Source organism: Scyliorhinus torazame, chromosome 5, assembly GCF_047496885.1.
Source record: "Scyliorhinus torazame isolate Kashiwa2021f chromosome 5, sScyTor2.1, whole genome shotgun sequence".
Classification (NCBI taxonomy): domain Eukaryota; kingdom Metazoa; phylum Chordata; class Chondrichthyes; order Carcharhiniformes; family Scyliorhinidae; genus Scyliorhinus; species Scyliorhinus torazame.
The window spans coordinates 319,891,719-319,918,132 of record NC_092711.1 but is presented as its reverse complement, the minus strand read 5'-3'; the positions used below and the strand labels follow the sequence as shown (position 1 = coordinate 319,918,132).

General features: G+C 48.5%; 1 protein-coding gene across 2 annotated transcripts in view; it reads left to right on the top strand.

Moving 5' to 3' along the window:
• Positions 1-5,384: 5,384 nt before the first annotated feature.
• LOC140421314 (coagulation factor IX-like) overlaps positions 5,385-26,414 on the top strand; it is a 34,545-nt gene continuing 13,515 nt past the window's right edge. For both annotated transcript variants that reach the window (XM_072505958.1, XM_072505957.1), the window contains exons 1-5: positions 5,385-5,445; positions 5,550-5,622; positions 11,740-11,900; positions 14,512-14,536; positions 22,722-22,835. In XM_072505958.1, the coding sequence (XP_072362059.1) occupies positions 5,443-5,445; positions 5,550-5,622; positions 11,740-11,900; positions 14,512-14,536; positions 22,722-22,835 (376 nt within the window). In that variant the 5' untranslated portion in view covers positions 5,385-5,442. The remainder of the gene's footprint in view (positions 5,446-5,549; positions 5,623-11,739; positions 11,901-14,511; positions 14,537-22,721; positions 22,836-26,414) is intronic.

Genomic DNA, 26,414 nt, shown 5'->3' with positions numbered 1-26,414 from the left:
TCAAAAAGGGCGACAGTACAAGGTACAGTGACTGAGGGGAGCTCAGTGAATAGGACCAGGAATACTAAAAGCAATAAAACGGGAAGTAAAAACATAAATGGAAAGCGACGCGGCAGGTTGTTACATGAAGATATGGGTTCGATGACAATGAAAATTAGGAGAAACGTTAAGAGGAAAAATAACTTAGGGGAGGTTACTGATCGAGGTGTTAAGATTCAAAACAGAGGTAAAAGTACTTTATCTGAATGCTCGTAGTATTTGGAATAAGGTAAATGAGTTGATGGCGCAAATCATCGTGAATGACTATGATTTAGTGGCCATTACTGAAACATGGTTAAAGGATGGTCACGACTGGGAGTTAAATATCCGAGGGTATCAAACTTTTCGGAAGGACAGAGTGGATGGTAAGGGAGGTGGTGTAGCTCTGTGATTTAAGGATGACATCCGGACAATATTAAGGGATGACATTGGTGCTATGGAGGATAAGGTTGAATCCATTTGGGTGGAAATCAGGAATAGTAAGGCGAAAAAGTCACTGATAGGAGTAGTCTATAGGCCACCAAATAGTAACATTATGGTGGGGCAGGCAATAAACAAAGAAATAACTGATGCATGTAGAAATGGTACAGCAGTTATCATGGGGGATTTTAATCTACATGTCGATTGGTTTAACCAGGTCAGTCAAGGCAGCCTTCAGGAGGAATTTATAGAATGTATCCGCGATGGTTTCCTAGAACAGTATGTAATGGAATCTACGAGGGAATGAGCGGTCCTCGATTTGATCCTGTGTAATGAGACAGGGTTGATTAATGATCTCATAGTTAGGGATCCTCTCGGAAGGAGCGATCATAATATGGTGGAATTTAAAATACAGATGGAGGGTGAGAAGGTAAAATCAAACACTAGTGTTTTGTGCTTAAACAAAGGAGATTACAATGGGATGAGAGAAGAACTAGCTAAGGTAGACTGGGAGCAAAGACTTTATGGTGAAACAGTTGAGGAACAGTGGAGAACCTTCCAAACGAATTTCACAGTGCTCAGCAAAGATTTATACCAACAAAAAGGAAGGAGGGTAGAAAGAGGGAAAATCGACCATGGATATCAGAGCAAATAAGGGAGAGTATCAAATTGAAGGAAAAAGCATACAAAGTAGCAAAGATTAGTGGGCGACTAGAGGACTTGGAAATCTTTAGGGGGCAAGAGAAGGCTACTTAAAAAGCTATAAAAAGAGTAAGATAGATTATGAGAGTAAACTTGCTCAGAATATAAAAACAGACAGTAAAAGTTTCTACAAATATATAAAACAAAAAAGTGTGGCTAAGGTAAATATTGGTCCTTTAGAGGATGAGAAGGGAGATTTAATAATGGGAGATGAGGAAATGGCTGAGGAACTGAACAGGTTTTTTGGATCGGTCTTCACAGTGTAAGACACAAATAACATTGATGGAAATGAGGCTATGACAGGTGAGGACCTTGAGAGGATTGTTATCACCAAGGAGGTAGTGATGGGCAAGCTAATGGGGCAAAAGGTAGACAAGTCTCCTGGCCCTGATAGAATGCATCCCAGAGTGCTAAAAGCGATGGCTAAGGAAATTGCAAATGCACTCGTGATAATTTACCAAAATTCACTAGACTCTGGGGTGATCCCGGCGGTTTGGAAATTAGCAAACGTGACACCACTGTTTAAAAAAGGAGGTAGGCAGAAAGCGGGTAATTATAGGCCAGTTAGCTTAACTTCGGTAGTAGGGAAGATGCTGGAATCTATCATCAAGTAAGAAATAGCGAGGCATCTGGATGGAAATTGCCCCATTGGACAGATGCAGCATGGGTTCATAAAGGGCAGGTCATGCCTAACTAATTTAGTGGAATTTTTTGACGGCATTACCAGTGCGGTAGATAACGGGGAGCCAATGGATGTGGTATATCTGGATTTCCAGAAAGCTTTTGACAAGGTGCCACACAAAAGATTGCTGCATAAGATAAAGATGCATGGCATTAAGGGGAAAGTAGTAGCATGGATAGAGGATTGGTTAATTAATAGAAAGCAAAGAGTGGGGATTAATGGGTGTTTCTCTGATTGGCAATCAGTAGCTCGTGGTGTCCCTCAGGGATCAGTGTTGGGCCCACAATTGTTCACAATTTACATAGATAATTTGGAGTTGGGGACCAAGTGCAATGTGTCCATGTTTGCAGACGACACTAAGATGAGTGGTAAAGCAAAAAGTGCAGAGGATACCGGAAGTCTGCAGACCGGAAGTCTGCAGAGGGATTTGGATAGGCTAAGTGAATGGGCTAGGGTCTGGCAGATGGAATACAATGTTGACAAATGTGAAGTTATCCATTTTGGTAGGAATAACAGCAAAAGGGATTATTATTTAAATGATAAAATATTAAAACATGCTGCTGTGAAGAGAGACCTGGGTGTGCTAGTGCATGAGTCGCAAAAAGTTGGTTTTCAGGTGCAACAGGTGATTAAGAAGGCAAATGGAGTTTTGTCCTTCATTGCTAGATGGATGGAGTTTAAGACTAGGGAGGTTATGCTGCAACTGTATAAGGTGTTAGTGAGGCCACACCTGGAATATTGTGTTCAGTTTTGGTCTCCTTACCTGAGAAAGGACGTACTGGTGCTGGAGGGTGTGCAGAGGAGATTCACTAGGTTAATCCCAGAGCTGAAGGGGTTGGCTTATGAGGAGAGGTTGAGTAGACTGGGACTGTACCCATTGGAATTTAGAAGGATGAGGGGGGATCTTATAGAAACATATAAGATTATGAAGGGAATGGATAGGATAGATGCAGGCAGGTTGTTTCCACTGGCGGGTGAAAGCAGAACTAGGGGGCATAGCCTCAAAATAAGGGGAAGTAGATATAGGACTGAGTTTAGGAGGAACTTCTTCACCCAAAGGGTTGTGAATCTATGGAATTCCTTTCCCAGTGAAGCAGTTGAGGCTCCTTCCTTAAATGTTTTTAAGATAAAGATAGATAGTTTTTTGAAGAATAAAGGGATTAAGGGTTATGGTGTTGGGCGGGAAAGTGGAACTGAGTCCACAAAAGATCAGCCATGATCTCATTGAATGGCGGAGCAGGCTCGAGGGGCCAGATGTCCTATCCTGCTCCTAGTTCTTATGTTCTTATGTTTCTAAAGGTCTCTGCTGTGTACTTATTAACTATCCTTTCCGTTGCAGGCACATCTGGGAAGCTGTCCAGGGAGTCCACCAGCCAGGTCCTCAACTCCAGCCCTGAGCAGTGCAGAAAAGGAATTTGCATACCCCGACACTGAGGACCCACCACAGCGCTCACCCACATCCTCCACCAGTGCAGAGATACACACCCCCTTGGGACTTAGTTCTAGTGTAGTGTTAGTATCCCAGACGCAAACTCAACTATTTACAATTTACAAATCTGTGAGGAAATGTTACTCCATCTTAGAGTGATAACTCTGGCCAATAGGTATCTTTTATGCTATAACAAACTTTAATTTAATCACAGAATTAACCACAAGAACAACAGAGAAAGAGCTAACAGTTACAACAATTCTGAAGTAAAAAGAAAAACTTTAACTTACTTCCTAAACCTGCCTCTGTATTCCAATTAGACAGATCAAGATAGTCCAAATACGACTCATGAATAAAATTAACAACCAGCTTGCTTTTCTCTGTGCAGAATCTTTGGGAACAGGACCTTTCAGGGCCAAGACTGAAATACATCTGTTTAGATTAAACTCCGAGGAAGACTAAGTTTCTTCAGGCAGACCTGGCTCCTCCTGCTTTATTCAAAAAGGGAGGAGGAAGGACAACAGAAAACTGCAGGCCAGTCAGCTTAACGTCTGTGGGGGAATGTACAACTATGGGTCACTGTTTAAAAATAAGGAGTCGCTCATTTAGGGCGAATGAGGAGAATTTGTTTCTCTGAGAGTGGCGAGTCTCTGAAACGCCCTCCCTCTAAAAGGTGATCCAAGCAGACTTTAAATGTATTCAAGGCAGAAGCAGATAGATTCTTGACAGACAAGGTGAAACATTATCAGGATTGGCTGAAGGTTATGATCAGATTGAATGGCGGAGTATGCTATTCATACTCATACATATGCTATTCAGGAGTGGCCTTCTCCTGAATTCAGATGTTTGTATGTTCGTACATATATATATATATATATATATGTTCTCTGATTATTAACCGTTATGCCAGGGTAACAAATTATCCATTTTTCCAAGACTATAGCCCCATAACATTTTGAACCTTCTTGGATTTGGATTGGATTTGTTTATTGTCACGTGTACCGAGGTACAATGAAAAGTATTTTTCTGCGAGCAGCTCAACAGATCATTAAGTACATGACAAGAAAAGGAAATAAAAGAAAATACATAATAGGGCAACACAACATATACAATGTAACTACATAAGCACTGGCATCGGATGAAGCATACAGGGTGTAGTGTTAATGAGGTCAGTCCATAAGAGGGTCATTTAGGAGTCTGGTAATAGCAGGGAAGAAGCTGTTTTGAGTCTGTTCGTGCGTGTTCTCAGACTTCTGTATCTCCTGCCCGATGGAAGAAGTTGGAAGAGTGAGTAAGCCGGGTGTGAGGGGCCTTTGATTATGCTGCCTGCTTTCTCTATTAAACCTAAGGATCGGGATTATCCGTTTGCGCCCGATTCAACACCAGAAATTCCCACCCGAGGTCAACGGATCTTTAAATGGTCCGTCGATTTTTCCTTCCCGCCCGCGACGATTTCCGCGGCGACTGGGACCGTGAAAGTTACCACATGGAATGAATTTCTAAATATTGTAGTTGACATAAGAGCAAGTGGTTTTAGAAGCAGAGTATTGATGTGAAGCCAATGCACCGGAGTTTGTGTTTTAGTGAATAAAGTTTAGGATAAAACAGGGGAGGCGGTGACGTAGTGGTATTGTCAGTGGACCAATAAACCAGAGACCCAGAGTAATGCTCTGGGGAACCAGGTTCAAATCCCACCACTGCAAGCGGTGAAATTTGAATTCAATAAATGAAAATCTGGAATCAAAATTCTAATGATGACCATGAACCCATCTGGCTCACTAATGTCTGTTAGGGAAGGAAATCTCCCGACTTTGTCTGGTCTGGTCTACATGTGACTCCAGATCCAATGTAATGTGGTTGACTCTTAACAGCTCCCTCAGGGGCATTTAGGATTGGGCAATAAGTGCTGGATCAGCCCACATCCCATGAATGAATAATAAAAAAAACTTGCATTGATTCAACAAATACCCGATTATCTTTACAAACAGGGAGTCCTGTCTTCATTATTTCATACACGATTCAAAACTCTGCCTCCCCCTAAAAATAGATGGGTTTCAAAGTATGCAAATATTAACATGTAGAATCCTGATTAACCGATTGCTGGTGTTTCTGGATTTGGCCACAAGCCGTCAAGAGATTTGGATTTGAAGCAGGTCACTCAGTAAGCTGGATGGTAAATAGAGACCCGCAAAGTGCATGGACTCTGTGGCTAATCATTGAACTGTTTGTCTGCTACCTTACATTTACCTCATGCATTAAATTTCTATTTTCAAACAGATGATCATGGCAGAAATCTACTTGCTATTAATTGTCAGTCTTCTTGGACTCGTCAAGTTCAGTGACTGCGAAGGTACGTAAATTTCACGTTCGCTTCTTCGGAGGGAGCAAAACTCAAACGGGAAAAAAAAACCACAGGCTTTGGGATTTTTTTGGAAAGATGTTTTTGTTTAACCTGATGACCAAGGGTGCTATTTTCATTTCTCACCAACCTTTTCCAAAACTATTTATCTCCACCCCTCCCCCCCCCCCTCTTGTTCTGCCTTTGTCGGGGATCTAGACCACAACATAGTGACGAAGGAGAGCCCCCACACCTAGTGGGTTAATGAAGGGTTTGGAACTCACTGTCGGATTTCTTGGGAAATGGCTCACTCGTGGGGTGTGGGTGTGGGTGACATTGGGAAAACTGACATTTGTGGCCTGTTACTGGTCGCTGCTTGTGGTAACAAAGTAGATCACTTGAAGAGGGACGCTTAGAGTGAGCCATTTGTCAAACAGGAGACACATATAGGCCAAGACCAGATCAGGATTGCAAGTTCCCTTTCCCAAAGGATACCAGCAAACTAGTAAGGAGTTCAACAATAATTTAACGGCTTCATGATCATTCTAATTGGGTGTGATTCACCCACCACTTTGCGGCAGACACAGGTCTGGGCATATCGGGTGAATAGAGGGTAAGGGCAAAATCGAGATTCGCGGCAATCATTTTTGCGATTCACCCGGCCCGCTCCCGATAGCGAGTTCCGGATATCGCCCAAAGCTGGCGAGATTATCATTAACCCTAATTTGCATTCATTTCAATCTCATTAGCGAGATTGAAGTCGAATGCAGCGGCCCCCCCGGGAGTTACTCGCCTCCCCAGCGGGAAGCCACATGGGTGTTGTTTCATACTCCTGACGCAGTGGGTACTGAGGGGAAGTGAGAACGTGAGTAACCCTTTCCATTTAGCAGCATGGAGGGTGACTTCGAGGGGGTTGTAGTTATTTGGGGGGGTGAAATGTTCAGGGGGGGTGGGGGGAGGTGAGGGACTTTACATCTGTGACACCTTCAAGCCATCTGTTAATATTGTGGGGAGCCATAACAGGGGCAATCACAGCGGGATTGGGGCAGGAGGGGCCAGAAAGATACCTGCAGCACGGTTAAGGTTTGTGAGAAATTATTACAGCTTCAGAGACATTGGCCACGATGTAACCAAATGGAAACTACGGCCCAGAGCGAGAGCGTTTCGGTGCGTGCTTCCCAGCACTCACAATGCTGGGAAACACAATGCTATCGGATGGGACTCCGGTTAGATGTGGAGCCTCAGTGGGGAATGCGCGGCCGCACTTAGTCCCATTTCCCACACTGAGGCACGCCACTTGCCGAAACACCTCAGTACAGGGAGAGAGCGGGACGCCAGTTTTAAATGGTGCCCCGATATCTCGAGCACCCAACACAACACCCGAACCCCCTCCCCAAGCCCCAAGTCCCAACTCCCAATGCCTTGGTTACCTCAGCGAACTGCATATTAAAGTGAGACCAACTGTCTCGCTCTAATATACAGTTTTGCCAAAAAGTGATCCTGCCCACAATGGGCAGGCTGAACATCGCGACATCTCGCGAGGTGTTAGATCTCACGTGATGCAGGAGCAAGGTCATTTACTGGCCAAGTTACACCACAGATTTCTGCTTTTCGAGTGCAGCGTGGCCAGTAGACCGCGGCCGTTATTTGAAGAATGGTGGAACTTGTTGGCTGGATCTTGGACTTTGTTAACCAAAATAAATCTTTAAGGGGGCGGTGTAAATTCTGGACTGGATTTGCTGTTAAAAGTGGAGCATGAACTTTGTTTGAAAGAGTCATTTTCAAAACCTGGACTAGATTTTGGGATAGAAACTGCCAAGAGGAAGCATTTGAAAGGAGAATTTAAAGCGTGCTTTTGGGAGTGGAGTTTGGCAATTCTTATGTGACAATCATCTGTGTGGATTGTGAAGAGAAATCCACACACACTAACTTGGGTTCAGAGCAGGGTGCTTGTATTTGACCACAGTCACCCTGTGCGGTTAAAAGGGACTTTTTGTGTTAATCAGACCATTGTAGCTTAAGTTGCACTTTGTAATCGTTGTGAATCTTTATCTATTGGTTAAGATAAGGGGGGAGTAAATGAGCATTATATTATAATCTGATTTTTCCAGGTTTAATAAATATATATTTTTTGGTTGTTAAAAATAATTAGTGGTCGAGTGAGGTGTCAAAAAAGGCATAAAATAATTGAGCTGTTCGATACATCCTGTTGTTGTTGTACTTCGGGATATTGCGACTCAGCTGAAAAACAGTTTCTTTAGAGTATCATTGGATTGTCTAAACTGGCGTTAACACAGACTAATTAAACTAGTTTATAGATTTTTTTTAAATTAAAAAAATTAAAAATTAAAAAATAATAAGAATAATTAGTGGCCGTGTGACATTGTTCCTCCATGTTTCATAAAATAAATGTTGAGGTCTTTTCAGCCATGGTTCCATTCTGGGATCTTCCCGTCCAGTTATACCATCATCTTGATCATAACATCAGATGTGGATTTTCCTACAAGTAGTTGCTCCCGGTGCACTTTGGCCAGACCCTGGGCGAAATTCTCCCGAAACGGCGCAATGTCCGCCGACTGGCGTCCAAAACGGTGCCAATCAGACGGGCATCGCGCCGCCCCAAAGGTGCGGAATGCTCCGCATCTTTGGGGGCCGAGCCCCAACATTGAGGGGCTAGGTCGACGCCGGAGGAATTTCCGCCCCGCCAGCTGGCGGAAACGGCCTTTGTTGCCCCGCCAGCTGGTGCGGAAATGACATGTCGGGGCGGCGCATGCGCGGGAGTGTCAGCGGCGGCTGACAGTTTCCCACGCATGCGCAGTGGAGGGAGTCTCTTCCGCCTCCGCCATGGTGGAGACCGTGGCGGAGGCGGAAGGGAAAGAGTGCCCCCACGGCACAGGCCCGCCCGCGGATCGGTGGGCCCTGATCGCGGGCCAGGCCACCGTGGGGGCACCCCCAGGGCCAGATCGCCCCGCGCCCCCCCCCCCCAGGACCCCGGAGCCCGCCCGCGCCGCCTTGTCCCGCCGGTAAATAGGTACTTTAATTTACGCCGGCGGGACAGGCAATTTATCGGCGGGACTTCGGCTCATCCGGGCCGGAGAATCGAGCGGGGGGGGGCCCGCTAACCCGCGCGGCCCGATTCCCGCCCCCGCCCAATTTCCAGTACCGGAGACTTCGACAACCGGCGGGGGTGGGATTCACGGCAGCCCCCGGCGATTCTCCAACCCGGCGGGGGGTCGGAGAATGACACCCCCTGTCTTTTCTTATAAAAATTGGCCTTCCCCCAATTCAGAACCTTTATTCCCGGCCAAAAGCGTTTTTTCACAGTAACTTAATTGCAGTGTTAATGTAAGCCTACTTGTGACAATAAAGATTATTATCTTTGTCCTTTTCCATAACTAAAATTCTTAGCTCTGCTATCACCAAAATGCTCCCCCACTGACACTTTTACTGCCCGTAACTGGTTTAATTCCCCAAAATTAGGTCCAGTACCATCTCCTCTCCTGTCGGGCTTTCTACATGTTGGCTCAATAACCTCTCCTGGATGCTTTTGAAGAATTCTGTCCCCCGCTACGCCTTTCCCACTTTGCCTATCCCAAATAACATTGGCAAAGTTGAAATTCTCTACTATTATTACCCTATTATTTTTACATTTCTTTGAGATTTGCCTACATTTCTGCTCTTCTATTCCTTCCTGACTGCTTAGGGGCTGATAGTACATCTCAGAAATGTGACTGTCCTCTTTGTATTTTGAAGTTCTACTCATATGGCCTCAATTGATGAGCCTGCGAAGATATCACTGCTCCTCGCTGCTGCAATTGATTCCTTGATCAATACTGCGACAACACCTCCTCTTTCATCTCGCCTGAAGATTCTATACCCAGAATTATTGAGCCGCCACTCAACCCCTTCCTCAGTCATGACTCCATGATAGCAATAATATCAACACCTTCCATTGAAATGAAAAATGAAATGAAAATCGCTTCTTGTCACCAGTAGGCTTCAAATGAAGTTACTGTGAAAAGCCCCTAGTCGCCACATTCCGACGCCTGTTCGGGGAGGCTGGTACGGGAATTGAACTGTGCTGCTGGCCTGCCTTGGTTTGCTTTCAAAGCCAGTGATTTAGCTCTGTGCTAAACCAGCATTGCTTTGTTGATGATCAAGAGTAGATTGGTGGGGTGTAATTGGGTGGGTGGGATTTGTCCAATTCTTTATGTACAGGACCTGGGCAATTTTCCACATGGCCGGGTAGATGCCAGTGATGTAGTTGTACTGGATCAACTTGGTGAGGGACAGCAAGTTCTGAAGCACAAGTCTTCAGTACTATTGCTGGAATTCCGTCTGAATACCTAGTCTTTGCAGTACCAGTGCCTTCAACTGTTTCTTGATATCTCGTGGAGTGAATCGATTTGGCTGAAGACTGGCATCTGTGATGCTGTGGGTCTCAACAGGAGGTTGAGATGAATCATCTACTCGGCACTTCTGGCCGAGGATGGTTGCAAATTCTTCAGCCTTGTCTTTTGCACTGATGCGCTGAGGGTAGGGATGTTTGTGGAGCCTCCTCCCCCAGTGTTCTGTTTAATTGTTCACCACCATTCACGACTGGATGTTGCAGGGCTACAGAATCTAGATCTAATCAATTGGTTGTGGGACAATTTAGCTGTACTACCTGCTGTTTTGCTGGTTTGCATGGACAGTCCTGTGTTGTAGCTTCACCAGGTTGACACCTCATTTTTCGGTATGCCTGGTGTTGCTCCTGGCACGCTCTCCTGCACTCTTCATTGAACCAGGGTTGACCCCCTGGCTGGGGGGTAATGGTAGAGTGGGGGATATGCCGGGCCAGGAGGTTACAGATTGTGGTTGATACAATTCTGCTGCTGCTGATGGCCCTCAGCCCCATGGATGCCCAGTCTTGAGTTGCTAGATCTGTTCGAAGTCCATCCCATTTAGCACGGTGGCAGTGTCACACAACACGATGGAGGATATCCTCAATGAAAAGACGGGACTTTGTCTCCACAAGGACTGTCCAGTGATCCCTCCTGATACTGTCAGGGACAGATACATCTGCAGCAGGCAGGTTGGGGAGGATGAGGTCAAGTATGTTTTTCCCTCTTGTTGGTTCCCTCACCACCTGCCGCAGTCCCAGTCTAGCAGCTCTGTCCTTTAGGACCCAACAAGCTCAGTCTGTAGGGCTACTGAGGCTACTAAACTTTCATGGGAGTCTTGGTGAATTACTGCAGTGTATTTTGTAGATGCCAGTCACTGCGGCTACTATGTTTTGGTGATGGAGGGTATAGATGTTAAAGGTGGATAGGGCTGCTTTGATTTGGATGATGTCAAGCTTCTTAGAACATAAGAACTAGGAGCAGGAGTCGGCCATCTGGCCCCTCGAGCCTGCTCCACCATTCAATGAGATCATGGCTGATCTTTTGTGGACTCAGCTCCACTTTCCCGCCCGAACACCTTAACCCTTAATCCCTTTATTCTTCAAAAAACTATCTATCTTTATCTTAAAAACATTTAATGAAGGAGCCTCTACTGCTTCACTGGGCAAGGAACATGTCGCTGGAACCTTCCATCCTACATTACAAACCATTGTCTACTTAAGCTTGATACCTGATACAGTAGATCAGCAAACACGAGGCCATCGTGCTTACCAGGTAAAGCATTATTCCAATTTGCAACCAGATATTAAATCTGTTTCATTGACACCAGATTGCCTGTTTAATTGAAGCCAGATTTGTGTCTCTTCGTGGAAAGTTGCAGAACCTTGTTTTGGACAAGATTTTAATTCATTCAAAACCCACCCAGTTACACAAATGTAAAATTGGACTTTTGATAAAGCCAAAGATCACAATAACCTTTTTAACAGCTTTCTCTAATTGTCCTGCCTCGTACAATGATGTGTGCATGCTCAGCTCCCAGGTCTCTCTTCCTGCAATGCCTTTAATCTTGCACCATTTATATTATGTTGTATCTCCTCACTGCACTTCTGAAGTGTTTCACTTCACGTTGTTCGGTTTCGTCTCAATTCCATCAGTCTGTAGAGAGGCGAGCAGGAGTTTGAGAACTTGACACACACTCACAGAAGTCCCAACACTCGGTTCAACTTTTGTTTTCAATTCATTTCAGTTTTTCTCCACAACGCTGAAGCAAACAACATCTTAAAGAGGCAGAAACGAGCCAATAGTTTTGCAGAAGAGCTCAAAGCAGATAACATGGAAAGGGAATGCGTTGAGGAAAGATGTTCCTTTGAAGAAGCACGAGAAATATTTGAAAACAAGGATCGCACAGTAAGTTTTACAAAATTGACAGTAACCAGACTGGGTTCACCAGACTGATTGCAGGGATGGCGGGACTGTCATATGAGGAGAGATTGACTAGGTTGGGATTGTTCTCGCTGGAGTTCAGAACAATGAGGGGGATCTCATAGAGACTATAAAATTCTAACAGGACTGGACAGGGTAGATGCAGGGAAGATGTTCCCAATGATGGGTGTGTCCAGAACCAGGGGCGAAATTCTCCGGTATCGGCGCGATGTCCGCCGACCGGCGCCCAAAACGGCCCAAATCAGTCGGGCATCGCGCCGCCCCAAAGGTGCGGAATCCTCCGCATCTTGGGGGGCCAAGCCCCAACCTTAAGGGGCTAGGCCCGCGCCGGACTAATTTCCGCCCCGCCAGCTGGCGGAAAAGGCCTTTGGTGCCCCGCCAGCTGGCGCGGAAATGACATCTCCGTGCGGCGCATGCGCGGGAGCGTTAGCGGCCGCTCACGGCATCCCCGCGCATACGCTGTGGAGGGAGTCTCTTCCGCCTCCACCATGGTGGAAACCGTGGCGAAGGCGGAAGGAAAAGAGTGCCCCCACGGCACAGGCCCGCCCGCGGATCGGTTGGCCCTGATCGCGGGCCAGGCCACCGTGGGGGCACCCCCGGGGCCAGATCGCCCCGCGCCCCCCCCAGGACCCCGGAGCCCGCCCGCGCCGCCTTGTCCCACCGGTAAGGTAGGTTGTTTAATCTACGCCGGCGGGACAGGCATTCTAGCAGCGGGACATCGGCCCATTCGGGCCGGAGAATCGCGGGGGGGGGGGCCGCCAACCGGCACGATTCCCGCCCCCGCCGAATATCCGGTGCCGGAGAATTCGGCAACCGGCGGGGGCGGGATTCACACCAGCCCCCGGAAATTCTCCAACCCGGTGGGGGGGGTTGGAGACTCTCGCCCCAGGTGTCACAGTCGGAGGATTCAGGGTAAACCATTTCGGACAGAGATAAGGAGACATTTCTTCACACAAAAGAGCGGTGAGCCTGTGGAATTCATTACCACAGGAAGTAGTTGATGCTAAACATTGAATATATTCAAGAGGCGGCTGGATATAGCACTCGGGGAGAATGGGATCAAAGGCTATGGGGAGAAAGCAGGATTAGGCTATTGAGTTGGATGATCAGCCATGATGGTGATGAATGGCGGAGCAGGCTCGAAGGGCCAAAAGGCCTCCTCCTGCACCTATCTTCTATGTATCTATGTAACATAGATGAACAGCAACAAATGATGCAAAGTTAATTCAGTAGCTAATAATTATTGTTAAAATTGGTCAGGAGATAATTTATTAATTACGATAGAATGCATTGGTATGAAGGCTAACAGAATTTTGTAATGAATTCCTTCAAAATCCTCAATCCTCTCTAAGTCCCTCTATGTTTCCAAGTGGGCCTACTTTCTACAAATAGGTGGTGTGCCCCCCCCCCCTGTCTATCCAACATCTCTGTTCCCCCACTTGCCCCCCTTCGCTACCCCCTTTCCATTTCTTCTTTATCCAAAGGCTCACCCATGTCTCCCCCCCCCCCTCCTCCCCCCTCCCCCCCCCCCCCACCCCCCCCTCCCCCCCCCCCCACCCCCCCCTCCCCCCCCCCCCTCCTCCCCCCTCCCCCCCCCCCCCCACCCCCCCCCTCCCCCCCCCCCCCCACCCCCCCCCCCCCCCCCCACCCCCCCCTACTCCCCCCCACCCCCCCCCTCCTCCCCCCTCCTCCCCCCCCCCCCCACCCCACACACACACACCCCTTAATCCACTGGTTGCTGGCTATGAACAGGACTTGGAACAAGTTGGTGAACGGTTTCCATCTCCCGTGGGAGCCCTCTTCCCACCCACGGATGTCAAATGTTATTTTCTCCAGCCTGAGAAATTCTGCCAGGTGGGACAGCCAGTCCCCCCATCCTGACTCCACCTCTTGGCAGTGGCGCCATTATTGCGAGAGTGAACTTGTGGTTGGCGCAGACAGGGACCATGACGGACATTTTGGTTCGGCCAAAGTGTTGCTTCATTTGGTACCACATCCAGAGCATGGTTACTACCAATGGGCTCCTTGAGTATTTGGCTGGGGGCGCGAAGTGGAGGGGGGGGGGATTGGAAGGGAGAGAGGTTGTGGCTCGGGCTCGGAGGGATGTCCCTGCGCAGGAACTCTCTTCCATCTTCACCCACTCTGCTCCCGGGTCCTGAACCCATCCCCTCACTCTTTCTGTAGTGGTCGCCCATTGGTAGAACTGTAGGCCCGGGAGGGCCAGGCCTCCCATGTTTCTTCTCCTTTTTAGGACCTTCTTTTGAGTCCCCCCTCGCCGGGAGCCCCCCCTCACCGGGAGCCCCCCTCACCGGGAGTCCCCCCTCACCGGGAGTCCCCCCTCACCGGGAGGTCCCCCCTCACCGGGAAGTCCCCCCTCACCGGGAAGTCCCCCCTCACCGGGAAGTCCCCCCTCACCGGGAGTCCCCCCTCACCGGGAGTCCCCCCTCACCGGGAGTCCCCCCTCACCGGGAGTCCCCCCTCACCGGGAGTACCCCCTCACCGGGAGTACATCGGAATTATTTCTAAAATTGAAATATATATTCATGCAACAATTAACTTTATTTTATTTTTCCAGATTGAATTTTGGTCTGAATATATAGGTAAGAGTTTTATAATAACTTTTTAATGTTATCCTTTAATGAACTAAAGTGCGAAACAACCATCAGAAAAATATTAATTTCAACAAGTGTCTATTTTCTCCTGTCCTGAACAATATCATAAATATTAAACATCGGCCCCTCATTGACAAATACAACTTAAGTTAGAATTTTTTCCATAATTACGAATGAGTTTCCCTGGAACACATGAAGATACTTCAACTGAAGCATGGACCAATCTTGTCTTCATACTTTAGTTTTGATAAACCTGCAAAAACATATTTTAAGAGGAGAATGGTTGCTATAGCGACGCGCCTGCAGCTTCTGCCCGAAACCAGGAGAAATTGTCTCTGGTTCAGAGTGTTCAGTAACCAGAGGAAACCGAATTGAGGTATTGGAAAAAGGCCAAAAGCAACATGAGGAAACACTGTTTTATGCAGTGAGCTGTGATCTGGGCCTGAATTTCATGCAATAGTCTTGGGCAGCATCACATCTGAAAGATGGCTCAAGAAGATTTTGGGCAGAGTTCTGGGCTGTCTCTGCCTCCACCAGCTCCGCGTGCGTGTGTGGTGTGCGGCCACCATTGTGCACCACACACCTGCCGGTATCGGCGTCGGTGATTGGTGCGGAGAGAGGGTGTGACACGGGATGGATCCGTCATTAGCGCTTCCTCTGGTGTCAGTGGGGCTCCTGGGGGTTCCCGACTGGCTCTGGACGATGGCTTACCTGAGGGAGGAAAGCAATCGATTAGTATTATCACTCATCACGCAGGGTCAATGTCCGTGCTGGGGTTTGACTAATATCAACGGCATCATAGTGACTTTGCTGTTGCTTAATCACTGGGGACGCTTTTTCAAAAGTCCTTATCAGGAATGTGATGACCCCATATTCTCCTCGCTCGCCGTCTGTACCACTTCTGTCCACTGGATTCTTACCTTCCTCCGAGATGCCTGTTAGGGTACCCGACCAACACCACTATTTATATTAGGATCCCCAACGAGAAACCCCCCCAAAACATTTCAATTTGTAAAACCATGAGGAAAGGATACTTCACCCCGGGAGTGATGACTCCGACCAATAGATATCTTTCATGTTAGAGCAAACTTTATAAAATATAATACATGGCAGTGTCCTACATTTATCACACACCTGTATCTCCACAACCTGAGGATCTTCCTTCAAGCTTGCAATCGTGCTCCAGGGCGTCCATCTCATATCTGGTGAGGATTACAAGGTTGGTCACCCCACCACCGGTTGCTGAGAGCTCCGTGTTACCGTGGCTTCTCTTCTCCTATAAATGCAATGATCTATTCATTGCTCAACAGCCCACCTGTAACACCATATTGTGCTTCTCCACCCCCATCCCGACCCTTCACCACTGCGAGGCGCCTTGATTTTCCCAGCCTCTTTGCTCACCTGACCGTTAGATGAATCCAGGGCCTCTGATCTTAGCACATGTGTTTTCTGTTCCTCTGTTACCTACACCCGAGGGCCGCTAAGGCTGGTCACCCTTCCAGACATCTGCACACGGGACCAAGCCAACTCTATACTCACCCTTGCCTGGAGCAGATCACCAAATCTCGTCCGGCGTATCCATGGGTGGTGCACTGTGCCATGCCCACTGACCTCAGTGGCAAACCCTGCCCTGGCCTTCTTTGTTTGTTGCGTTGATCTCCTCTGGCCATCCTGTGGCATAAATGTCTCCCCCCTGGCACCCCCTGCCTCCACGCGAGCACGCAGGCAGTCATCCGAAAACTTTGGCGCTGTGTCCACCTACATTGCCCTCCTGTCTTGTGTGTCCACTGGGTTCTGCTGCCGTGGTTTCTGGGAGCTCCCTGTGCCTCCTCCGATCTGACTCAGCCACCTTTATAGCTTGCACCAGGATCCCTCGGGGCCTGTGCCCATGGCGCTCTTGCCCCCTGCTGCCTTCCCTGCGCCAATGTCCAGGCATATTCTCGGACAGAAACGGAAAATGCACCACTTCCGACCCTGCCCGCTGAGCGAGCCCGGCACACGCAAAATCCAAGCCCTGGAGTTTAAAAAAATGTATTCTTTCATGGAAGATGGGGATTGCTGGCAAGGCCAGCGTTTGTTGTCCGTCCTGAATTGCCCTTAAACTACATGATTGCTGAGTCTTTTCAGAGGGTAGTTAAGAGTCAGTCACATTCCTGTGGAGTCACATGTAGGCCAGACCCAGGTAAGGATGGCAGATTTCCTTCCCTAAAAGCAAATGCAGGCAATTGGATCGAGCTTAGTGGTAAAAACTGGTCATCATGAGCAAGTTGGGCCGAAGGGCCTGTTTCCATGCTGTAAACCTCTTCGAGTCCAGTGAACCAGATGGCAATCAATGATGGTTTCCTTGATGTCCCCTTTCCTCACCATCCAAGGCCCCAAACACTCCTTTCATGTTCAGCAGCTGCACGTCCTTCAATTTAGTTTACTGTATTCGTTGCGGTCAATGCAAACCCTCGACATTGAGGAGACTAAACGCTGTCTGTATGGCCACTTTGAGAAACACCTTCACCATGTCCGCAAGCATGGCCCCCAACCTTCCAGTCACTCGCCATTTCAACTCGGCACCTTGCTCTCATGCCCATCCTTGGCCCGCTGGAAGATTCCAGCGAAGCCCAGTGCAAACTGGAGGATTAACACCTCATCTTCGATTGGAGATGTTACCAGCCTTCTATACTCAACATTAGGCTCAATAGCTTTAGACTGCGAATTTTCCCCTTTATTGAACCCTCACTTTTAAACAGTGGCTCTTAGTTCCTGTACCAGCCTCCCCGAACAGGCGCCGGAATGTGGCGACGAGGGGCTTTTCACAGTAACTTCACTGAAGCCTACTTGTGACAATAAGCGATTTTCATTTCATTTCATTTTCAAGATTCTTCCTCAAGAGGACACATCCTCTTCACATCCACCTCTTCAAGGCCCCTCTGGACCTTGCGTATTTCAATCAAGTCGCCTCTTAGTCTTCAAAACTCCAGCGGATACACGCCTCGCCTATCCACCCTCTCCTTACAAGACAACTGGCCCATCCCAGGTATTAGTCCAGTAAAGCTTTTCTGAATGGTTTCCAATGCATTTACATCCGTCCTTCAATAAGGAGATCAATACTGTACACAGTTCTGCAGATGTGGTCTCACCGACGTCCTGTATAACTGAAGCATGATCTACCTACTTTTATATTCAATTCCCCTCACAATAAACATTAAAATTCTATTAGCTTTCCTAACTACTTGCTATACCAGCTTTTTTGTGATTCATGCACCAAGACACCCTGATCCCTCTACGCCTCAGAGCTCGGCAATCTCTCAACATTTACAACTCCCACATCATTTTTCAAGCTGGCCTCTTGAACCTTTTACATACGTTAACTTCAAATGTCTACAGTCCTTCTCTCCTTTCTCTGTTTTCTGATGCTAAGAGTCAGTCTTCTCATTCATCATAAGTTCATAAGATATAGAAGTAGAATTAGGCCGTTCGGCCCATTGAGTCTGCTCCACCATTCGATCATGGCTGATCTCATCCTGGCCTTAACTTCACCATCCTGCCCGTTCTCTATAACCCTTCAACCCATTACCAATTAAAAATCTGTCTAATTCCTCCTTAAAATTACTCATTGCATTCACCGCACTCTGGGGTAACGCATTCCACAGATTCACCCTTTGGGAGAAGTAGTTACTCCTCAGCCTTCTTCTTGCCAGCGGAAGACTGAGAGATTCCTGGACAGTAGGGCCAGTAGAACGGTCTTCCAGACCGTTCCGTTCTCCCTCTCTACCTGCCCGTTTCCCCGGGGGTTGTAACTGGTCGTCCTGCTCGAGGCGATGCTCTTGCTGAGCAGGAATTGACGCAGTTCGTCGCTCATAAAGGAGGACCCCCTGTGAATGTATGCGGGGAAACCGAACAGTGTAAAGATACCCTGGAGGGCCTTGATGACGGTGGTTGTGGTCATGTCGGGGCAGGGGATTGCGAATAGGAACTCGTCAATCACGTTCAAGAAGTACGTGTTGCGGTTGGTGGAGGGGAGGGGGCATTTGAAGTCCATGCTGAGGCGTTCAAAGGGACAGGAAGCCTTTATCAGGTGCGCTCTCTCTGGCCGGTAGAAGTGCGGTTTGCGCTCCGCGCAGATTTGGCAGTTCCTCGTGGCTGTCCTGACCTCCTCGATGGAGTAGGGCAGGTTGTGGGTCTTGACAAAATGGAAAAAGCAAGTGACCCCCGGCTGGCAGATGTCCTCGTGGAGGGCTCGGAGGCGGCCCACTTGCACGGGATAGGGCGTCAGGAAGCTCGTTTAATTTCCCGGGACGATACAAGATCTCGTAGTTGTAGGTGGAGAGTTCGATCCTCCACCGCAAGATCTTGTTGTTTTTTATCTTGCCCCGCTGTGCATTATCGAACATGAAAGCAACCAATCGTTGGTCAGTGAGGAGAGTGAATCTCCTGCCGGCCAGGTAATGCCTCCAGTGCCGCACAGCTTCTACTATGGCCTGGGCCTCCTTTTCGACTGAGGAGTGGCAGATTTCGGAAGTATAGAGGGTACGGAAGAAGAAGGCCACGGGTCTGCCCGCTTGGTTGAGGGTGGCCGCCAGAGCTACGTCAGACGCATCGCTCTCGACCTGGAAGGGAAGGGACTCGTCGATGGCGTGCATCGTGGCCTTTGCAATGTCCACTTTGATGCGGCTGATGGCCTGGCAGGCCTCTATCGACAGGGGAAAGCTGTGGATTGGACCAGGGGACGGGCCTTGTCCGCGTAGTTGGGGACCCACTGGGCGTAGTAACTGAAAAACCCTAGGCAGCGTTTCAGGGCCTTGGAGTAATGAGGGAGGGGGAATTCCATAAGGGGGCGCATGCGTTCAGGGTCGGGGCCTAGAACTCCATTTCGCACTACGTAGCCGAGAATGGCTAGACGGTCGGTGCTAAACACGCATTTATCCTTGTTGTATGTTAGGTTAAGGATTTTAGCGGTCTGGAGAAATTTTCGGAGGTTGGTGTCGTGGTCCTGCTGGTCGTGGCCGCAGATGGTGACATTATCGAGATACGGGAATGTTGCCCGTAAACCGTACCGGTCAACCATTCGGTCCATCTCGCGCTGGAAGACCGAGACCCCGTTGGTGACACCAAAGGGAACCCTTAAGAAGTGACAGAGCCGCCTGTCTGCCTCAAAGGCAGTGTATTTGCGGTCACTAGTGCGGATGGGGAGCTGGTGGTAGGCGGACTTGAGATCCACCGTGGAGAAGACCTTTTAATGCGCGATCCTATTTACCAGGTCGGATATGCGGGGGAGGGGGTACGCGTCCAGCTGCGTAAACCTGTTGATGGTCTGACTGTAGTCGATGACCATCCTATGCTTCTCCCCAGTCTTTACCACCACTACTTGAGCTCTCCAGGGACTGTTGCTAGCTTCAATGACTCCTTCCCTCAGTAGCCTTTGGACCTCTGACCTAATAAAGATCCGGTCCTGGGCACTGTAGTGTCTGCTCCTGGTGGCGACGGGTTTGCAATCCGGGTGAGGTTCGCGAACAGGGAAGGCGGATCGACGAGGGTCACAAGGCCGCAGACAGTGAGGGGGGTTATAGGGCCGCCGAATTGGAAGGTCAGACTTTGAAGGTTACACTGGAAGTCTATACCCAGGAGTGTAGCCGCGCAGAGGTGGGGAAGGACGGAGAGACGGAAATTTTTGAACTCCCTTTCCTGAACTGTGAGGTTTGCTACACAAAACCCCTTTATCTCCACTGAGTGGGAACCGGAGGCCAGTGAGATTTTTTGTTTAACAGGGTGGATGAGGAGGGAACAGCGCCCTACCGTGTTGGGGTGTATGAAGCTCTCCGTGCTCCCAGAGTCGATTAGCCAAGATGTCTCGTGCCCGTGGATGAAAACGAAAACGTAGCGGTTGAGAGTGTTCGAGGCCGAGACTGGTCCAGAGTCACCGAGGCCAATCGCAGTACAAAGAACAAAGAAATGTACAGCACAGGAACAGGCCCTTCGGCCCTCCAAGCCCGTGCCGACCATACTGCCCGACTAAACTACAATCTTCTACACTTCCTGGGTCCGTATCCCTCTATTCCCATCCTATTCATATATTTGTCAAGATGCCCCTTAAATGTCCCTATCGTCGTTGAGAGTTCTGTTCGGGCAGTGTGTGGTCGGCCGAGCTGGGGTCCTGGGGGCTCATTCAAGATAGCGTCTCCCATTGGTCGCACATGGCCGAGGGTGCACAAAATGGCGGCGCCCATCCCGCCAACGTGGCGTCCGCTGAACAAGGTGGCGGCGCTCAGGGTCCGCATGTGGCCCTGGGATATGGAGGTGGCGGCGACCACTGGCCTCACGGGGCCCATGGAGAAGATTGTGGTTGCGGTCCGCATTCGCCGCTGGAGACCGCAGCCACCGCTCGGACCTGGCATACCCTCACGAAATGGCCCTTTTTGCCGCATCCCTTGCAGGTGGATGCGCGGGCCGGGCAGCGCTGGCGGGGGTGCTTGGCCTGCCCGCAAAAGTAGCAGCGGGGCCCCTCGGGGTTGCCAGGCTGCCTTGCAGCACAGGCTTGTGGGGAAATGACGAAAGTCTCGGGGTCGGCTGCGGAGGGGTTCCACGCTGCCCAGGGGGCTGCCGCGCGGTCGGGAACGTAGGCGCGGGCGTTCCTGGAGGCCACGTCCAGGGAGCCTGCAAGGGCCCGTGCCTCCCTGAGACCCAGGGTGTCCTTCTCAACAGGCGCTGGCGGATTTGTGACGAAAGCATACCTGCCACGAAAGCGTCCTGGACTAAGAGTTCAGTGTGTTCGCTCGCCGAAACTTGCGGGCAGCCGCAGCTTCTTCCCAGCACCAGAAGTGCACGGTAGAATTCCTCCAGCGATTCCCCAGGCGTTTGGCGCCTTGTTGCAAGCAGGTGCCGGGCGTAGACCTGGTTTACCGGGCGAATATAGTGTCCTTTTAGCAGCTCAATTGCAGCATCGAAGTCTTCCGCTTCCTCGATGAGGGTGTAAATCTCCGGGCTCACCCTTGAGTACAGGACTTGCATTTTCTGCTCTCCTGTGGGTGCGTTTTCGACCGTCTCGAGATACCCTTTAAAGCACGCCAGCCTGTGCTTAAAGATTGCCGCTGAGTTCGCTGCGTGGGGGCTAAGTTGCAGACACTCCGGCTTGATTCGGAGCTCCATCCTTTCTTCTTACAATTCTAGCTTATTAAATTGATGCACGATCAATGACCACTAAAGCGAGGTTGTAGTCCAACTGAAGGCTTTAATAAGCTAGATGTTTCCCCCAGCAGCTCAGGTACAGAATGAGGGCTGCAGGGGCGGCACGGGTTCTTATACCCCGCCTAGCAGGGCGGAGCTACCATACATTCTAACCAATAGAAAGCATACAGTTTCCACCAATGATGCTTTAGCCTATCAGGTACTGTAATACCTATAATACCACACCCTGTATCCAAGCCGTTAATATAGATTGAAAATAGCTGGAGCCCAAGGACTGAACCATGTGGCAGAGTTACATCCAGCCATCCAGAAAAAGTCCCATTTATCCCGACTCTCTGTCACCTGGCCGTCAGCCAGTCTTCTATCCAAGCTGATAAATTACCCCTAATCCCATGTGATCCAACCTTGTGAATTAGCCTTCTGTGCGGCACCTTATCAAACGCCTTCTGGAAGTCTAGGTATACTACATCTACAGCATCCCCATTATCCACTTGGCTTGTTACATCTTCGAGGAACTCTAGCAAATTAGTCAAACATGATTTGTTCTTCATAAAACCACGCTGACTCTGATGGATAACGTTTTGACTTTCCAAACGTCCTGATATTACTTCTTTGATAATTGATTCTAACAATTTCCCAACAACAGGCATTAAACTAACGGGTCTGTGATTTCCCAAATTCTGCCCCCCTCTCTTTTTGAATAAGGGCGTTCTCTCAAGGTCTCTCTTCTCTCTTGGTATTTAGGATTGGGCAAAATATTGAAGTTGTCGACCCCATCGCAGCTCAGTAATTTACATCAAGTCGTTGGTTACGGTTTAAAGATGTTCTGAGTATCGAACTGTCCCAGGTTATCACGGCTCCTTCAGTTTAGTCGGATTTGGAATCAGTCTCATTGTCTTTGCTGCTAAGTTCCACCCATGGTATTTCCCCAAGATTAAGAACTCTCTGGTGGCTGGAGGTCTGGACTGATATTGCAGCCGCAATGATTTATTTTCAGATGGTAACCAATGCGAATCTGATCCTTGCCAAAATGACAGTGAATGTAAGGACGGCATCGCCTCCTACACCTGTTGGTGCAGACCAGGTTTTCAAGGAAAAAACTGTGAAATAGGTAAGAAAACAACGAGGATAATTTTCTGAGTGGATGCAGCCAAATTGTTTTTTTTTTTTTAAATGTATTTTATTGCAAACATGTATCAAAACAGTTTACAGCAAATAAACACCCTGGGAAACAGACTTCCCAACAAGCAACTATACAGTCTATACAGATATTTCCCCTTTTTCACCCCTCCACGCTCCCACTGCGATGAACAGCCCCTCAACTTTTCTCAAACCCCACTGCAGCGTCCCTTACCTTTATCTTTTCTAACCGCAGGAAGTTGTACAGGTCACCCAGATCGCCACTCCAGCAAAATTCGTCGCCGTGCAATCAGAGAGGTGAAGGCCACAACATCAGCCTTCCTCCTCTCCATGAGCTCCGTCTTCTCTGAAACCCCGAATATCGCCACCAAAGGGTGCAGGTCCACCTCCCCCTCCGCCATCCTGGCTAAGATAGGGGCAGCACGGTAGCACAGTGGTCAGCACAATTGCTCCACAGCTCCAGGGTCCCAGGTTCGATTCCGGCTTGGGTCACTGTCTGTGCGGAGTCTGCACGTCCTCCCCGTGTCTGCGTGGGTTTCCTCCGGGTGCTCCGGTTTCCTCCCACAGTCCAAAGATGCGCGGGTTAGGTGGATTGGCCATGAAAAATTGCCCTTAGTGTCCAAAATTGCCCTTAGTGTTGGGTGGGGTTACTGGGTTACAGGGGATAGGGTGGAGGTGTTGACCTTGTGTAGGGTGCTCTTTCCAAGAGCCGGTGCAGACTTGATGGGCCGAATGGCCTCCTTCTGGACTGTAAATTCTACGCAAATCTATTTAAATCTATGTAAGACCGTTAACACCCCCGCCCAGAATCTTCCCAATTGTTCGGAACACCGAAACATGTGCGTGTGATGCGCTGGCCCCCCGCCCACACCTCTCACACTCATCTGCTACCCCCTGAAAGAACCCACTCATTCTCACCCGAGTCATATGCACCCTGTGCACCACCTTAAACTGTATCAGGCTCACCCTAGCACAAGAGGAGGTCCCGTTTACCCTTCGCAGTGCCTCACTCCATACTTCCCAGTTGCCCACGTGTTTTTATGTAGCACTGGGGAAAGAGAAGGATTTGCATTTCTGTAACACCTTCCCCAGCTTCGCAATATATCGAAATGCTCTACAGGGATTTGGGCACTTTTTGAAATGTAATGTATGAAACAGGGCATCTAATTTGACAGTGACTACCGTTGACATCAAGGCAACTTTTGTCCAAGTGTGGCATCAAGGAGACATAGTAAAATTGAGGTCAGTGGGTAAAATCCCCATTGGTTAGAGTCAAACCGAGCTGGTGGTTGCGGTTACTGAAGGGAAATCATTTCAGTCCCGGAACATCACTGCAAGAATTGCTTAGAGGAGCGTTCTAGGCCCAACAGTCTTCAGCTGCTTCGCAAATGATCGTCCCTCTAACATTAGATCAGAGGCGGAGATGTTGGCTGAAGATTACAAAGTATTCAGTATCATTCACGACTCCTCTGAAACTGAAGCAGTCCATGCCCACATTCAGCAAGACCTAGACAGCATTCAGACTTGGGCTGATAAGTGGCAAGTTACATTTGTGCCGCACAAATGGCAGGAATAGCCAGTCTGAGAGGTAGCATAAACAGAAGATCATTGGAAATATAAAAAATGATTATTTGAATACGTTAGCATGTCAAAGAACAAAGACCAATACAGCACAGGAAAAGGCCATTCGGCCCTCCAAGCCTGTACCGGCCATGATTCCACCCTTGGCCGAAACCCTCAGCACTTCCTTGTGCCGTATCCCTCTATACCCGTCCTATCCATGTGTTTGTCTAGATGCCTTTTGAACGCCGTTAATGTATCTGTTTCCACAACCTCCCCTGGCAACGCGTTCCAGCCACTCACCACCCTCTGTGTAAAAAACCTGCCTCGCACATCGCCTCTAAACTTTGCCCCACGGACCTTAAACCTATGCCCCCTGGTGACTGAGCCCTCCACCCTGGGAAAGAGTGCCTGCCCATCCACTCTATCCATGCCCCTCATTATCTTGTAGACCTCTATCAGGTCACCCCTCAATCTCCGCCTTTCTAATGAAAACAGACCGAGTCTATTCAGCCTCTCCGCATCGCTAATACCCTCCAGACCAGGCAACATCCTGGTAACCTCCTCTGCACCCGCTCCAAAGCTTCCACACCCTTCTGGTAGTGCGGCGACCAGAATTGTGCCCAATATTCCAAGTGCGGCCTGACCAAGGTTCTTTACAACTGTAGCATGACTTGCCAGTTTTTATACTCGATTTCCCGTCCAATGACGACAAGCATTCCGTCTGCTTTCTTGACTACTTTGTCCACTTGTGTTGCCACCTTCAAAGATCTGTGGACCTGCACACCCAGATCTCTCTGACTTCTTATATTCCTAAGAGGTTTGCTTTTTACTGTATATTTCCCCTCTATGTTAGACCTACCAACATACACTACTTCACATTTGTCTGGGATCAACTCCATTTGCCATTTCTCTGCCCAAGTCTCCAACCTATCTACGTCCTGCTGTATCCTCTGACAGTCCTCAACACTATCTGCCACTCCACCAATCTTGGTGTCACCCACGAACTTACTAATCAGACCAGCAAACATGTTCTATAGCAGTAAATAAAAACAGAAAATGCTGGATTAATTCAGCAGTCTGGCAGCCTCTGTGGAGCGAGAAGCAGAGTTAGCGTTTTGAGTCCATTGTCACCTTTATAGAACTGTTCTGTACACGGGTCATTGGCTCGAAACATTAACTCTGTATCTCTCTCCACAGATGCTGAGTATATCCAGCATTTTCAAATTTTATTTCAGATTCCCAGCAGCCACAGCTTTGATGTTCTATAACAATTGTTAGTCGCTAAATAGTGTGACAACTGGTTTAGCTCAGTGAGCTAGACAGCTGGTTTGTGATGCAGAACAGGCTAGCAGCGTGGGTCCAATTCCCGTACCAGCTTACACGAACTTGTGTTGCCACCTTCAAAGATCTGTGGACCTGTATGGCCAGATCTCTCTGACTTCTTATATTCCTAAGAGGTTTGCTTTTTACTGTATATTTCCCCTCTATGTTAGACCTACCAACATGCATTACTTCACATTTGTCTGGGATAAACTCCATTTGCCATTTGGTGTCTAGGGGCTTTTCACAGCAACTTCATACTTGTGACAATAAAAGGTTATCGTTATAATTATTAACCTTTGACCCAAAAGGAGTACAGTAAGGAAAATGTATAATTTCTTTATACTGTTTGTGGGACCTGGAATTGGATTCAAGGATGTTTAAAAAGGACATTGAAGAGTTTGTATAATTGTAAAAGAATCAATTGTAATTTTCTTGAATAATGAAAAATATTAGAACATAGAACATAGAACAATACAGCGCAGTACAGGCCCTTCAGCCCTCAATGTTGCACCGAAACAAAAGCCATCTAACCTACACTATGCCATTATCATCCATATGTTTATCCAATAAACTTTTAAATGCCCTCAATGTTGGCGAGTTCACTACTGTAGCAGGTAGAGCATTCCACGGCCTCACTACTCTTTGCGTAAAGAACCTACCTCTG